Below are 16,331 nucleotides of genomic sequence, written 5' to 3'. Positions count from 1 at the left end.
TCCATCTGTTTAGGCTGACGTGATGCTTGCTCTACAGTTTATGTAGGGTTATGGGCTTTCGGGCGACTGGAGTTAATTAATTGCATGTATCCCCCAAAATTGATGATTTCAACAGCTTGTTTGACTGAATATAAGTAGCAGTAATGATGAAGTTCAAACTTTAGTTATCATGGCTGTCGTATCTGTCAAGTTTGGATCAACATTTGTGCAGCATGTTGCAATTGCAATTCTCATAAGTAACCTACAAAGTCACCTGATAACAATATATAAAATGAATAATTAATCAACAACAAAGTCACCTGATATCAACATACAAATCTGATTTTAAACCTGGGCACATACAGCAGTTTGTATTTCTTAATTTTCACCATTTTCCTTTTCATCTCACTTCTTTTCCAACCCTCTCCTTTGTGCATTCATCCCTCAGTTTCCATTTTTTTTTCCATGACCACAGTATATGCTTCTTAAGCATCCTTTAACCATATCCCTTTCTTTCAACTTTCATCCCTCTTTTTCTATCTCTCCATCAAACCATCATTTTCGCTCAAGCGTTGGAAACCAGGCGCTGTCAGGCCAAGCGACAGCTCCTTTGACCTGGTAGTCCACATTCTGTGCAGGCTGAGGCGGTCTGTCTCCTCATTAGCTCTGGCAAACACACAGTGATTCTGTGGAGCCAGTCTGAATGGTGAAATCTCTGGAAGACAATGTCTTATTTAACATATGTTCAAACATCAAAGCCTGACCGGGTAAGCGTGCACAATGTCCATATGTCCAATATTTGGCTAAACTGGAGTGCAATGACATTTAAAACAATAGTGTAGCATAAATATAGATGTTGTACAAAAATATCTGCATCATCTTTAATCTAATCAGGTTCAAAACCTTTTGGGAATTTTTTTAAATTAATTTTTAGTGATCCCAATATTCACACTTTTTGTATTTTAGAAAAAAATGCTGCATGCATGGCAACTACACTGGTTTTTTTGCTTTTTTTCATCACTTTTGCAAGGGTAATAACAAAGGTTGTGTTGTCCCAGGGTGGTTCTCAAAAGGATGTTTGTATTTCCAAATCTAAATGAGTGCACCAGACAAAGTTATGTGATTACATTGTTCTTTGGGGACAGTAAAGTAGCAGGAGGCCCCTTATCACAGCAAACATCTTCATAATTATATCTGCTGCTATGTAGATGAGTCTGGGTATAGGCAATTGTACTGAACTGATTTATGCACAAAAGAAAGAAAGTCACATGGTCATCGGTCCACATGTTGGGGCTCAACTGAAAGGAGATTTTTTTTACAACTGAGAAATTTACTGATGGAAGGGTTTATTTACATATGCATACTGTAAAAATGTCACATCGGTGGGGGAAGAAGTATTTCATTAAGTAATAATATGATACTGTACATAGATTTTAGTTTATTCTCTTCGGTAAAGCAATATCCAAAAACTGTGCTGAACTTGTCTGTATAAAAAGAAAAGGTTTAGTGTCACTAATTGGCAAGATGGTGTTAATCTGAAGTTGAACTTCATTAAACTGTTTTGTTTGCATGCGTGCAATCATTAATGCAGAAGAGTTGCCATGAATTTCAGCCAAACAATAAGATATTTTATTTATGTAGGGTAGCAGAAAATGGCATATCACATAAGTATAGGTACCTCAAATTCTACATAAGTATTAGATCAATATTAGAAATGCTACAGTCAACATTTCAGCACTACTGAAGAAAATTGAGCTGAAAAAGAATTTATATAGTTTGTTTATGACACATTAAATACCCAAAAAAGTTTGAAAAAAACTTAAAGACTTAACTTACCACAGCTGCCTCCTCTAGTCATATTTTCCATGAAGTGCATGTGCCTTCCCTGGCAGGGCACCCTGATTTGTTCCACCTGAGTGGTGCAGGGGGGTTCCTTAGCGAAAAAAAGAAAAAAGATGACTCCCTTTGAACCAGTCCCAAAGCTGCAGTGTTCTATTTTCTGGGTGACTGATATATAAGGAGGCTCAGAGACTCTCTGGAGGCAAGAGGGGGCAGAGAATAGCTGCAGTGTGCCTGTGACCGGAGAGGGAATGAACCAAAACAAAGGCACCTCATCCAGCTCCTCACCCACAGGTAACAACACTTAGGTCTACCAAATGTAAGGTCTAACCATTCCCACTTTGTGTTTTCTGGTGGCAACCAGTTTTTAGAGATAATATAAAACCCACTGCATAACTATTTTGCCACAAAATTGCAGAAATTACGAGAATAGATTATAACAATCCTCAAAAACAAACTTCTTGTTTTTTATCATGACCAGCTGCTTTATTTTTATACTTTATTGTTAATTTTCATTTAATTTGATTTATTCATTCAAATATATACCATGCTTTCCGACAGACAGTGAGATAGTGGATTTAATCATATGATCTTTATATGAATCAGATCAGCCTGTTGATGACTGGTAACTGAATACTGTTTAATATTACAACATATTATGGTAATATGGTAATTCAGTTCTTATGGTTGGTGTCCAAAATAAATTTGGAAACATGCTATGTATGTAAACATGGTATTTCATTAAAATGATAAGAGCAGTTATAATTACAGAGAATCTGTTATTAATTTACCCTGCTGGGAACCTTTGATACATTGAGCACTATGTTTGGTGCTGTCTTTGATCTGCTTTTAGACAACAAACAGGGAAGATATCACAAGAAAGAAAGACCTAGTTGTGTGTATTCCTCTTTACAAATTCTCCTCTGGTATTTCAGATGTTTATTAATAATGATTGGCACGAGTCATGCAGCGGCAGAAAGATTCTTGTGTATAATCCCACAACTGGGGAGCTGCTGTGTGAAGTGGAGAAAGCTGACTCAGCGAATGTATCACCGAAGAATTCTTTGTCATTTGCACTTGTAGGTATTCAGAAATATTATTGTGATGCAGTGAGTTCATAATATAAACCTGTACAGGAAGATATGGACATGGCAGTGAGGTGTGTTGGGCAGCCTTTCAGATTGGGTCACCATAGCGATCCATGGATGCTTCAGAAAGAGGCCGCCTACTAAATAGACTTGCTGACTTAGTGGAGAGAGACCAGCTCCTTCTCGCAGTGAGAAAAACACACTCATACACACACAAGGTAAACTGAGCAGGAACATTAGATCGCAAAACAACACAAATGGTTACTGGCAATTTTGTATTTATTACTGTCCTTTATAACTTCTAGACAGTAGAGGCTCTGAACTGTGGCAAAGTGTTTCTCATAGCATATTTTGTAGATCTGATGGCTACAATGGCTACTATTAGGTATTAGGTAACAATAGCACAGTAACAAGAATGTAGTTATGATGGTTTTCTTTGAAAAATAGCTTATTAAAAAAAGGTGTTTCTTTACTATTTTCAGTCAAATATGAAGTTAATTGTTATTGCATTCTGTTTTCATTTGCAGCAGTCCAACATTGTTCAAAACAAGCTTGTATTTTTAAATGTGCTACTCAATGTCTATACCGCTCATGGTAAGAAAATAATAATAACTGGTGTTGAATGGCTGTGGTAGCAAAGAGAAACTATGATATTTAAATTTTCTTACTTTCATGTTGTAAGCAGTTTAGTTGCAACATTTTCAAGTTGATTTGCTGACATCTGTATTGCAGTGAAGTATGCAGTGGAGCAGGGACATAGTGGTCTGTTCTTTAACCTGGTCTTTCTCCTGATAAAAATGTTTTCATTCTTTACTGTCAGTAAAGAATAAGTCAGTACTGTCATCTGTGATATTGCAACATGACTGGTAGACGTGAAGTTTATCAGAAGTTATTGGAGCGCTTTTTCCCCACCATACTCAATGGTGCTTTTATTCATTTCAGAAGGGAATATGCTCTTCAAGAGTACACAGAGGTCAAGGTAGTAGCCATTAAAATTCCCCCAAAAGAAATCACAATAGATGGCTGTTTTCATCTTGCTTGAAACCTCTGCCAGCCACAGGCATCAGAGCATTTTGGAGCACCTTGTTGTGTCACTTTATTAACATTTAGTCCCAAAAATTCCCTATTTCATGTTATATTGACTGAATTATCATTTTATTGTGACAATGCAAACTTTGATTTAACATTTTCTTCATGTAGTGCCAAAGTTAGCAGAAAGTATGTTCTCTATATGAGTGTTTGTTTAGAGGAACTACCTTACATAGCAAATTTGTCAGAAAACACATATTTTAATTGGTTTCATACAAAAAAAATAGGATGCATTACAAAAGTTATACATAGATTTCAAAATAAATCAACAAGAGTTGATATATCAATAACCTGTAATCTGTACACCAATTAAATGCTGTAAACATGATCAAGTTACAGGCTGTTATAAATAATCTTGACATAGTTTTCTTTTAAATTATTTTCACTCTCTTGTTATTTTACAAGAAACACAGATAAACTGTATCCCACTGCAATAATTACATTTTTAAAAAAATTCTTGTGATTCATGAATAAATTGGCATTGGTAAAATAATTACTTTAATTCCTTTCAGTTGGGTAATAAAATATGTAAAGATTTGTTCATTTATTCAGTTCATATATCTACACTTTTAGATATGTCAAAAATGTTCTTTTTTGGATAAATGACCATTTGCCCACCAAAATTATTAATTATTCCAGGTACTCGTGCACTGACATATATGACAGTGACTGCAAGAGTTATGCTAACAGACTCCTATTGTTCATGGTTTGATGTTAATATGACCCTGATTATCTTATCTTCGGGGAGGTGCACCCCGGCCTCTACCTCTGCCAAGCCCCGGCTGAGGCCCCCTTGGGTTTCCAGGAGGCCCCCCTCTTGGCCCAGGGCCACGGGTCACCGGCCTTCTAGGATTTGGGGCAGCCAATGACACCTCCTTTTGCAAATGAACATCTTTTCCTGCTGTACCTGGCTTCATTTTGGTAGACTTGCTGCTCTTCTCAATTGCAATATCTGAGAAGACAGAAGGAAAGTAAATAAATGGAGAAGACAGTTGAGTGGTAAAAAATGATACGGAGGAATAGCACACATGTACAGTTTGCAGAACGTTAGTGTACCAGCGGGTGGCTCCTCCTCAGCCGGAGGCGGTATGAGAGATTTGTCTGGCAACAGGTCCTCCAAGTCTTTCATTACTTGATTAGTGCTGTCCTTGTTGTTCCTACGGTTCTTCTCCTCATCTCGAGCCTGACGTATCAACCAATTAACCAGACAGAAATTTGATTAAAGAAAGAAATTTACATTTTGTGAAAAAGAAAAAAAAAAGAAGACAACACTATGACTGACCATTTGCATTTTCCTTTTAACGTCAATGTTTGCTTGTTGGTATCCTTTTGACACTGTGTTCAAGTAGTAGATGGCCAACCTGTGGTACAGTATGAGTCTTTAACTGTAAAGTACAAATCACTGTACAGAAACAACAGCATTGACCAGAGTCATACTGTGGTCATAACGCAATACACAATCATCTTTAAGTCCCATTCCAGCTGCTGTTAATGCCTTAAAGGGGAACTCCGGTGTTTTTGAACCTAGACAACCTAGTGCAACATGACAGGATATTTATCAAATTTTGACAATGTGAACGACTTTAAGTAAGATGGACGTTCTTAACGGAGTGAATGAGCTGTGCTGCAGCCATACGTGTGGATGAAGTCATCCCAGTAGAGGTGTGTGTTGAATTCCCTCCATTAGCTCTCCTATAGCTGCAAGTAGCCACATAACAGTAGCTATGTGCTAACAGAGCAATAGTATGCGTTCGTTCATTTATTCGTCTGAAAGTATTGGTGAAATAAAGACAGATAATGCTTTATTTAGAGGCTGCATCGTCCCTGCCCTGTTCACTCCGTTATATGGATATACACCAATTGCAAGTTTTCTAAATAGCTTCCAAAGGACGCCGATTTTCACCAAACTGTTCTCGGTGAGTAGATAAACGTATTTAAAGCCAGAAATAAGGTCTAGGTTTAAAAATACCGGACTTCCCCTCTAAAACTCATTTGTGTTCCTCAGCATTGTACATTTTGAAGTTATTGCTAATCTTCAGATAGTCATTGGCTGATTAAGCTAGGGAGAAAGTTAATTTATCCGAGATTCAGTGGCTCCCAAAACTCTCTGCTCACTCAACCAGTGTTCCCCACCTAACTTGTGTCAACTTCTCCTTTCAGCTAACCCTAGCTTCAACTTTCACTGTGCTAGACCAAAAAAGACAATGTTGGTACCCCTGTGAGGTATCGAAAAAAAAAGTGTTGGACAATTAATCATTACTTATTTATATCTTGATAAACTATGTCAATATCACATTTAATTTTTTAACAGTGGGCTTCAGTCACTTTTGATCATTATAAATCCACAGTTTTAGAACAAAATTGAAAACAACTGAATAATCAGAGAACTATATTCGTTTATCAGATCAAACGCAGCATTTTAGTAGATATTTAAATCTCACTTACACCATAAGGAGAACAGCAGGCATGATGAGTCCAGGGTTTGTAGCATATGTAAAAATGTTCCCTATGAAAGCTGGTAGATCTTGTTCTATAGTCTCCATAACCACATCATACATCTTCTCCTGCCCACTGTGAGGAGACATGTTGTAACTAATGTTAAGATAAAACACTACAGCCAAATCACAGTGAAACTGATTCAAATTATTATCAGTTATCCTCATTTTTACAAACATAGAAACTTACCATAAAATGTAGCTGCATTGTTATTGTCAACAAATATGACAAATACACATGGTAAGTAGCCATTCACCTCATAGTATTACAAATAATGACTGTATGATCATCTTATGTTCTGAGGTAAAACTGTCTTAGACATTAAAAATAAAGATGTTACAAAAAAAATGGCTTGCACCTGTAAATTGATCTGTCAAAACTCTAGATGCTGCCTGTGTTTAGTTAAACCAAATACATGAGAGAACATTGGCATTTTATGTTTCAAGATGCCACAGCTACAGGGCTCAACTTTTCTTAGCGAAAGCTGCCTTGTCTGCAACATGCACTTTAGTGCTGCTCATTAACTATCAAACAGGTTGTCTTTTGGATGTTCAAAGGGTGGAAATGATCACTAGTCATTAATCTGGAAAACCTGAGTTGGAAGGCATTTTACGACCAGCAGGTTATATCCTGAGTTTAACTTTGGGGTGCAACCAGTCTTTCATGGGTTCCTTTGACACTATGGGCCTATGTTTGCTTTTTTTTCAACTTTTATTCTCACTCTCTATTTGGTCATATATAGAAACCAGGAATCATTGTTTGGAGTGAGAAAAAGATGGTTTGTCTGAAACACAACCTTTCACGGCCCTTTACACAAACCTCACAAACTGTAGCTGAGCTGAATGATGCTGGGCTTCTCTAGTTTAGAAGAGTTGAGATTATATCCTGGAATTTCTAGAAATGTCATTGGCAACATATTACTCTCAGATCTAAACTGCCTTACTGACATGCTAACATGATCCCAATAAAAACTATGTTATTATTTCATGTTTCCGTTAATTTTGCCATGTATTAATTTTATAGTTTGAGTTTAAATCTTTGCCTGTTGGTTGCAGCTATAATTGCAATATTATATTTGCAGTCTCTGCTGATGTGCCCAGCATCTAGCCCACATAGCCAATAAGTAACATAATGTTCTTGACTGGAGACTAAAATCTCTTAAATCCGTCTGTGCATATGACATAAATCTGGACTATGAAAGTGGACAGAAGGAACATCTGCAGCCACAAAGGTTAAAGCAGGACATTTGCGCTCACCCTGTACGAGATATTGATAAGTCTTCATCTTCAATTAAAAGGTATACATACAATTTTACCTAAAAACATTATTTCTAGAAAAGCTGATAAGATTTATAAAATGTAGTAAAAAAAAAAACTTGATAATTTGCTTGAATCTTTATGCAACACAATAAATTATTATAAAATAACATCATGATATTTAGCAAATACAATAAAGCTCTTGAATGTTGATGCCACAAACAGCAACTCACATAACAAAAAAGTGGAGGAAAAGCATGTTAATCATTAAACTGCCCTTTCTTTTAATTACAGTTTCTATTTGTTTGGCTTCCAAAACTTTTGTTGAATATACAGACCAAATTCTAAATTTGGTCTGTATATTCAACAAAAAACAAACGAAAGCAAAATAAGTCTCCAGTAACCTGTAGACATGACAATCCAAACTTTGCAATACTTTTGCTTATCCTGTACAATCTTAGTTGTACTCACCTAAATGGCCCACAGTCAAAGGATGGAGGCAGTGTCATCATGGTATAGACAACAGGAAGCAGGCTGAGGAATAGCACAAGTAGCAGCAGTCCCATGTAGAAGTTGTTGGAGCGAGAGGCCTTGAAAACTCGCTCATGAGGAACATTACACGACATCACTGCCCAGCACTGGTAGTACATGGAGGTCAGGAGGCGTAATACGTTCAAACCCACTAAACCTGGAGCATAAAATGCTCCCATCCTAAGGAGGACAGCAGGTGTAGCAACATTATTTCAAAAGGACTCATCTAAGAAAATAGATTATAAATCTACAAAATGTTCAAGCTAACTATTTAAAGCAATTTGTTGAAGATTTTTAACAGTTTGACTAAGGTATCAGCAGCCGTGCCAATCTGGTTTGAAGAAGCAGGCACTCTCACTAATGAATTCATTATAGGTCAACTGGAGATAGACATCAAACAAACAGGAGCTGTACTTCAAGTAATCGGTCTACCAATCGTCTTATCTGAATGTAAAAACACACCAAAAACAAAAACAACTATGCATCCTTATAGTAATTCACCATATCATTCCTTGATTGAAGACAAGTCCAAGCACATTTCCACTGATGTCAAACTCTCCATATGAAGGCTGGAAAGAATACAACAATATGATTAGAATGTCCACCTGATTTGATAAACACCGGGTAAATAAGCTTCACATTGGCTGTTCTCTTTGTGTGTCTCTCCCTGTGTAATTAAGTTCTCATTGCTGTCTCCTGTTTCCCTTAATGTTTGGGATCATCTGTCTCGTCAGATGTTACTGTATGGTATCAGGTTGACTTGGATCCTTTAGGAACTGTGTTGAATGTACACAGAGTTCAATAATGCAGGGCCCACACAATGATATAGACACTCATCACACTGATAAACCCGCTTGAAGATCATGTTCTGCGACATGTATGAAGGCGCAAGTGGCTCAAACATTAGGCTTGATTCCATATAACAACAGTACAGGACAGTTGTGTTTTGTTCATTATGCAAAATGAAACATCAATTTCTCATTTAACCAAACAAACAAAAATGAACACAAGGACAAGAGCGAGTACTCACAAACCCAGCCTCCAGGTCCCAGCACCAGCAGTAATTGAGGAAGCGGACAATGAAAGCTCGTGCAAAATCACCAATCAGAATAGTCAAATAGGTCACCTGCACATCTGACACAATTAGCTTCACAAATTCCTATGGAAGAAAAAGAAACAAAAGCAAGCAAATTTAACTGAAACATCTGATCAAATATATGACAATTGTTTGATTTCATCAAGCGTTGTAAGGTAAAGTTCTCTGTGCATGCAGATCACCATAGAACAACTGTGTATAATGCCACTACTGACTATTCCAACTCCAGTCTCCCAGCAGGGTCCTCTGATTACATCAGCTGGGTCCACATTTGGAGGAGGCACATCTGTCGTGTTGTAGAAGGAGCTGTAGTTGGCATAATATTGATTTAAAGTCCATTCTGTGGCATTCTTGATCAACTTCTCGCTCTCCAACTAAATAGTAGAAAGAATGCTCAATAAAAAGCAACATAAACTTAATTTACAAATATGTAGATCATTTCACACACTATAAATACATGTTGCAGCAGGGATGTAAAGTACTTGCTATAATGGAAAGTACTTAAGAAGACGGGAAGCACTATTTAGAGTTCTAAGTTTAATTAAAAGAGCAGAAGCAACAAAGAGTCAACCGTAACTCTGTTAGCACAAATTTGGGACACAGCAAAAGAAACTAAATCTTACTTTTCAGGTTTTGTGTGTTTTAAGACAAACAAGATAAAACATGCTGATTAAAGGGGTTGGAATGTGTTAGCTATGTCTTCTGTTGTTGCCTGTCTTTGTGTATCATACATCATATTTTTTTGCTTGATTTTTCTTAACAAACACATCAAATGGCTTCTAGTTTTTATTTGAAAAGCTGCTAATACAGCAGGTTAGCTACATTTTTCCATGTATCTACATAGACAAGAAAAAATGCACCAAAATGTGTACAGTGCCTGCTGCTTCACTGTTTCACACACAACTTTATATCACATTGATGTTCTACTGACAATGAGGCCCTTTGCTACAATGCTTGAAATTTAACTCAAGTTACCACAGTTTCTAGAAGTCGTCTTTGAGACATTTCAAAACCTTGACTGGTCAACTTATGGCAAATCTTATTGATTGGTTAAAATTAATTTGAAAGATTTGTTGTGAAAATATTATATTAATTCAGATGAAGCATTTCTGGCATACCTTGGCATTGACCTCGTCAAACAGCGCAAAGAGGAAGGTGTAAAGATTTCCCAGGAAGAGGGCAAAGATTCGTCCCAGTTGCCACTTTAGAGCAATACGAGGATGATAATCTTCCAACTCAGCAATGGTTTCAAACAGAGGCGGACACACAAGTCCCAGCAGAGACATCACAAACTCAACCTGAAGCAATAGGACAGAGAAGTTATTTACTCATCTCTCTTCCACACCTTTTGATTGTCCCTTCTGGTCATTTTAAGATAATTGCCTTGAAACTCATTTGATAAAGAAATGCTCAAAGAAACCATCCGAATGTTCAATGTAAACCTGCCTCGTTCTTTTCAAACCACGAGAGATCTTTTGAATCCATCTTAGCAAACTCCTGAGACCGTTTTACCACAAAGTAGATGAGATACCCACTGCCACCGAGGCAGCACAGGATCATGACGTTTGCAAGAACCCTGAGGAAACGTCGGAGGTGGATATTCTCGTCTTTCTGGCTTTCCTGCTCGTCCACGATAGATTCCTAGAGTACAGATTAAAATGGTCAAATTAAATTTTACTCAATATCTTAACCAGTATGTTTCAGTTTGTCCATCACATTGCAAAACCTGTAAGGAATGTGGGATTAATGGAAGCAACCATTTAAATTGTCACTCACTTAAGATGGGCTTTCTTGTTGCAGAATGAGTCTTTATTTCTTGGTATACCAGCAAGTGACAAATAATTCATGATTTCCTACAATTACTTTTGTGACCTGTGTAATTCTAACAGATTATTCTTTTTAGACTGTGGGAACTTTATGTCCAATCCCCATTATAATGCTTTAACAAGAGTTATCGTGCAAATTTTGATATTTTGACACGCCTCAAAAGTCAGACACTGATACACACACACCCAAACACCTGCTAACCTTGAAGCTGGTAGTAATGGAGGCGTACTTATTGTCTGCTGTCTCAGGGTTCCCTATCAGATAGTCCCAGCTTGTGAACATCTTCCAGCTAAAGGTGAACTCCCCCTCTTCCGCCCCGTCTCCTCCTTCGTTAGAGTTGCGAGCCATCCTGAAAAGACAAACAGCCATCAAACTTCTCCATCTGCACCACGTACATCTGACTGCCTGTATTTGCATGTCTCACATACGTTCTGATGACAACCATCAGGCTGTATCCAAATATTCCAACACCTGTGAGCAAGTATGACAGAGGGAGTTTGAACTGCAGCACCCCGATTGCTCGATCGCTGTTGTAGAATCCATAGAACATAATAGAATACTTGCAGTAACCCTGTAATAATAGCAAAAGAAAGCAAAAAAAAGTCCTGTCATGTTCATCTTAGTTCTTCATGTTACTACAATACCATGGAAAGTATCAAGCTTCTCCTCTTCTGACTTGGTTATCAGGGTGGATGTTATATCACAGAAAAGGCTGGAGGGTTTACATGTATTTTGTGTACTATTGAAGCTAAGGTCCTCACACCAAAGTCTAATAGCACTGAGTAGTCCATGGCTGTGTCCTGTTCATCTCTGGGGACAGTTTTCCTGGGAATAGAGTTGTAAGGAAGACCCATAAGAACCTAAATGCAGAAGAGAAGGAGGGAGGTGAGAAAAAAGAGTGCTGAAACTGTTCACAACCTTGTTGCATCAGGTATCACCTGCTAGCAAGGATTCTGAGAAAAGCCATACCTCAGGCAGCACCACCAGGCCAAACATGAATCCAAACAGGACCAGATTCAGACCGTACATCCATCTCAGAAAAATAAAATAGGATGCCACAGAGCTTCCAAAATGGCCTATGATTAAACAAAGAAAGGACTTAAGAAGATGGCACCTTCTAAAACATCACAGTTGTAGCTCAGTGATAACTTTTACAGATAATATCATTGTGATACCAACTTTCTACTTCTTTTATCTTCCTCTCCCATGGTATACAGGCTGTTTTGAAGTTCTCAAAGTCACGCTTAAACTTGATAAGTTTCTGGAAGGGAAAAGTTGAAAAATCCTCGTTTCATCAATATCATTTATACGATAAAAAAGACTGCATGAAATAAGTTTATTAGATAAGCAAATTACCTTAGTCATCATGACTTTGAATGCATACAGCTTCCTGCCTTTTCCTTTTCCGAGGGCCCCTTCAAACTTTTCAACAAACTCCTGGGCTTCCCTGTTTGACCATTCACAAAAATGAATAAATAAGTAAACAAATCAAACACATCCACCAGAGCAGCCAAATCCAGTCAATCATCCAGCTGAAAACCATGTCCAACCTAAATACAGGATCAATTGGCTAAAGTAAGGTGTTACAAACAACAACTCGGTGATTGATGATGCTTTGCATATGTTAGGAGCATCAGCGGGGAACTTGGCAAGAAGGAGGTCAGTCAGCCACAACAACATGCATTAAACAGTGTCAAGCTCATGAAAAAGTTAAAGCAGCTCACTTATCATGTTTCCATCTCACAAACTTGTTTACACTGATCTGTACATGGAGAAACATGCACACACACTTCTCTCTTGCAAATAAACACTGATAGTCACACTGACCAGTAACTAACACAAACTTTGTAACTACAAATGCTGCCCGTGCTGTTTGCAGTGGTTTCATGTTAAAAGGAGAATACTTAACAGGCCTAACTTTAGCCAGCCTTGTGTGCAACTTGCTTTCCTCAGATTTATGTTGGGGTGTCACTATTTACATCGATGTAAATATCACAAAGGGAACGGTTCATTTTAGAGAAATAAATAAACGCTGGGATCCACCATTTTTACACGTCTCAGTTTAGAGATTTTAAGAATTTGAGAGAACGTTTGCCTCTTATCTTAATATTCATGGTAAAGCAGAAAACATGCAAGAACACATCTGTAAACCATCAGATTGATTTATCTACTTTGTGTTTATCCAAAGTAGTTTTAATAGTCATCGCACAGATAAAGAGAAGTAAGAGACAGTTACAGTGGCAATGAGCAAGTTTTAATGATGAATTAGCAACATCACATGTACATGACATGAGTGATGGTATGCATTGAGGGAAAATAAATAGCAAAATATTTTTTTAAAAAAGAGATGCATGAAGAATAAAATTCAGTAGCAACCAGAAATTACAGAAACAATAAGCAAACAAGCAGAGGGTGTAACATCTGGCCACTGGCTTGTTTTTTTGTTTTTACTTGAGCATTAAGAGCCTCCTCTTCATGCGCCAGGGTTTGTTCCTTAATGTAGCCATCAGTTTCTTCTTTTCCTCTACCTGTTCCTTCAGGGCTGCAATCTCACCCTCTGACAATGAATCTTCATCAGACTCAGAGGAAGAAGAGGAAGAGCTGCTGAAGGGAAATAGATGTCACTTGCTACGGTCTGGAAAAGGCTCCACAGAAGGAGCCATATCAAAGACGTCTGGTCGCAGCACATCAGAAAACTGAACACTTTAACAGATGTTTTTTTAGGATTAAATGAAAGCAGAAGTTCTAAAAAGAATACGATAAAACTATTGGAACCCTGTGTAGAATATGAATAAAGTACATTTGAGTAATGTAAACCCTGCATTTAACTGAAAAGGTATGAATTATATGTTATATACAAATGCTTTATAAAAGCCAGGACAAGGTCAACGAAAGACTGGACAAGTCCTCAAACAAGCAAACAAAAATCAACCTGTTTGGTTCATTTTTCTTGTTTTATGTAGCCTCTAATTAAATAGTAGGTGGACGTGGTGTCATAGGATGATTTGTCCTGTTGTCCCTTTAGGCAGCAATGAATAAAAGGGGTAACAATGAGGTTATGACATGCATTACTACAGATAGATACCTGTGTCACTACTTGTGACTTTTTTTGTGAAATATTCACTTCAAGGATTGTCATTCTCACAAAAAAGACACTTGGTCCATTACACTGTTAATTCTACACCTCGTGAAAGACATACGGTAATTCTTAGATGTTTTGCAGAATCCAGTGTAGACCTTTCACTGAAATTAAAACAAAAATCCTGCCATATATTCAAATGATCTGATATAATTTGATCAGTGTTATTTCTGTTATCGCCCTGCATGAAATAAGCCCCTTTGGGTGCATGGAGTGTGCAGGTAGGTGAGAAACAGGTCTCAGAGAATACTGCACCTGCTCAGCTTTCCATTTTTCTTTTTCTTCTTGTCCTTACTGTCCTTTTCTTTCCCTTTAACATTTCCCTTCTTGTCCTTATTCTGTTCCTCTTTCTCCTTTTTCGACACTGCTCTACCTCTTTTATTTCTTCTCTCTCTGTCTTCCTCACTCTCGTCATCACTCTCATTCTTTGCAGCTTTCTTCCGGGAGGCTTTGGACCCTTTGCGTGTCACGCTTCGTTTTTCCCCCTCATCCTCTTCGTCGCTGTCTCTGGGCTTGGTCTTCTTTTTTCGTCCTCTTTTCCTTGGTGCCTCATCCTCCTCCTCTTCCTCATCATCTTCCTCATCCTCACTGGTTTGCCTGGCTTTGCGTTGTGGTTTAGCTCTTCTGTTTTTACTTCTTCTTCTAGCCTCATCTGAGACACACAGTTTTAGAAAGATGAAAAAGCTGAAATCCGCAGCTCACAGATTTGTGTTCCTTGCTCACAATGACTGAAAATAGTTTAAAAGTTGCAAAAATGTCCAGTATCATCAAGAAAAAAAACAAACATGACAAAAAATTACATTCGTTTAGAGAAAATATCAATTTAGGGGTATGTGATAATAACCAGTTCTTTTATAATATTGTCAATCATAGATTTAACACAGTATAGATGATTGGCCTGATATAAACGTTCCCTGTTCAAGTAAACTATTCTGGAAAACTCACCTTCACTGCCACTGTCAAACTCAGCATCCACATCCATCCCAACTAAAACATATGAGTAAAGACAGCCCCATTCATTTTAATGTAAATCTTCAACAGACATTAGATTAAATAGACAGTCACTTTTGCTAGTTGTTATCAATTTATAACAAAATATAAACCAGTTTTTAGCATAACAGCAGAAAGAATTGTCCTCACCATCTTCAATCTTAATTACAGCATCGTTTTTCTTCTTTGGAGGCATTTTCTTGAGCTTCTTTTAGTTATTTGTATCTTATTTTCCTCTGGCTACACCTCCTATGACCACTTCACTCATACCAGTCCATAAATTCCTCAGGGCAGGCAGTTGATTCACTGTGAAGGTACAGTGTCAAAATGCCAGTATAGATAACCACTCAGACACACACACAAGAGCAGGTGTGCTTTTGTTTAAGCTGTTCAAAGACTGGGCTCCTTGACAACGGTCAAAGACACCTAGCCCATTCGAGGATCATTGGGAGCTCAGGGAGAAAACAGAATCTATCAGACAATGGACTTGTCAATCAAAATGTTAATTGATACCATTGCAGAGAGGCAAGAGAGAACATACATTCAGGTATCAATCAATTCTCAAGTTAATTCAAATAAGCTTAAAACGTATTCAGCTTTCACACCAAAAGCAGATGGTTGTCATCGTGTACTTGTAACTCAGAAAGGAGAGCAAATGTAGAAATAAAGGTCAGCACATATCCAGGTTGAATGAATGACCAGGTAATTCTAAACAAGAAGTGAAAGTGTATTTACATGATGCACACCATGTCCTGTGGCATGTACAAACTGAGCAAACAGGTGGAGTGTTACTCATCAATGCATGACTTCACTTTGCGTGTTATCTTTAAAGTACAAATCATTCAATCTTACAAGTCATTCAGTAAAGGAATGGTTTTCACTTTTTTCAAATCTACTTTACAATCAATTTAATTTCATTTACTATACTACACACTTACTATATATATAATATAGATATATATGTTACTATACTTACTATACTATGAGTGGTATGATCTTGT

At 37.5% G+C, this 16,331-nt stretch overlaps 1 protein-coding gene across 1 annotated transcript; it reads right to left on the bottom strand.

Moving 5' to 3' along the window:
* Nucleotides 1-4,729: 4,729 nt before the first annotated feature.
* tmc2b (transmembrane channel-like 2b) lies at nt 4,730-15,526 on the bottom strand. Its single transcript, XM_072387063.1, has 20 exons — nt 15,481-15,526; nt 15,286-15,327; nt 14,596-14,992; nt 13,653-13,802; nt 12,558-12,648; nt 12,381-12,462; nt 12,171-12,277; nt 11,963-12,061; nt 11,630-11,772; nt 11,403-11,550; nt 10,821-11,015; nt 10,493-10,672; nt 9,590-9,748; nt 9,309-9,437; nt 8,780-8,847; nt 8,219-8,458; nt 6,441-6,566; nt 5,278-5,356; nt 5,052-5,178; nt 4,730-4,947 (listed from the first exon to the last, which is right to left on the bottom strand). Exons 1-20 carry the CDS (start codon nt 15,524-15,526, stop codon nt 4,730-4,732), a joined length of 2,826 nt encoding a protein of 941 aa, XP_072243164.1.
* Between the last annotated feature and the right edge of the window lie 805 nt (nt 15,527-16,331).

The sequence above is a fragment of the Leuresthes tenuis genome, unplaced genomic scaffold, assembly GCF_036924035.1.
Source record: "Leuresthes tenuis unplaced genomic scaffold, fLeuTen1.0.hap1 SCAF_6, whole genome shotgun sequence".
NCBI lineage: Eukaryota > Metazoa > Chordata > Actinopteri > Atheriniformes > Atherinopsidae > Leuresthes > Leuresthes tenuis.
Note: the sequence above shows the minus strand (reverse complement) of the source record. Positions and strands in the feature narration are given on the sequence as shown.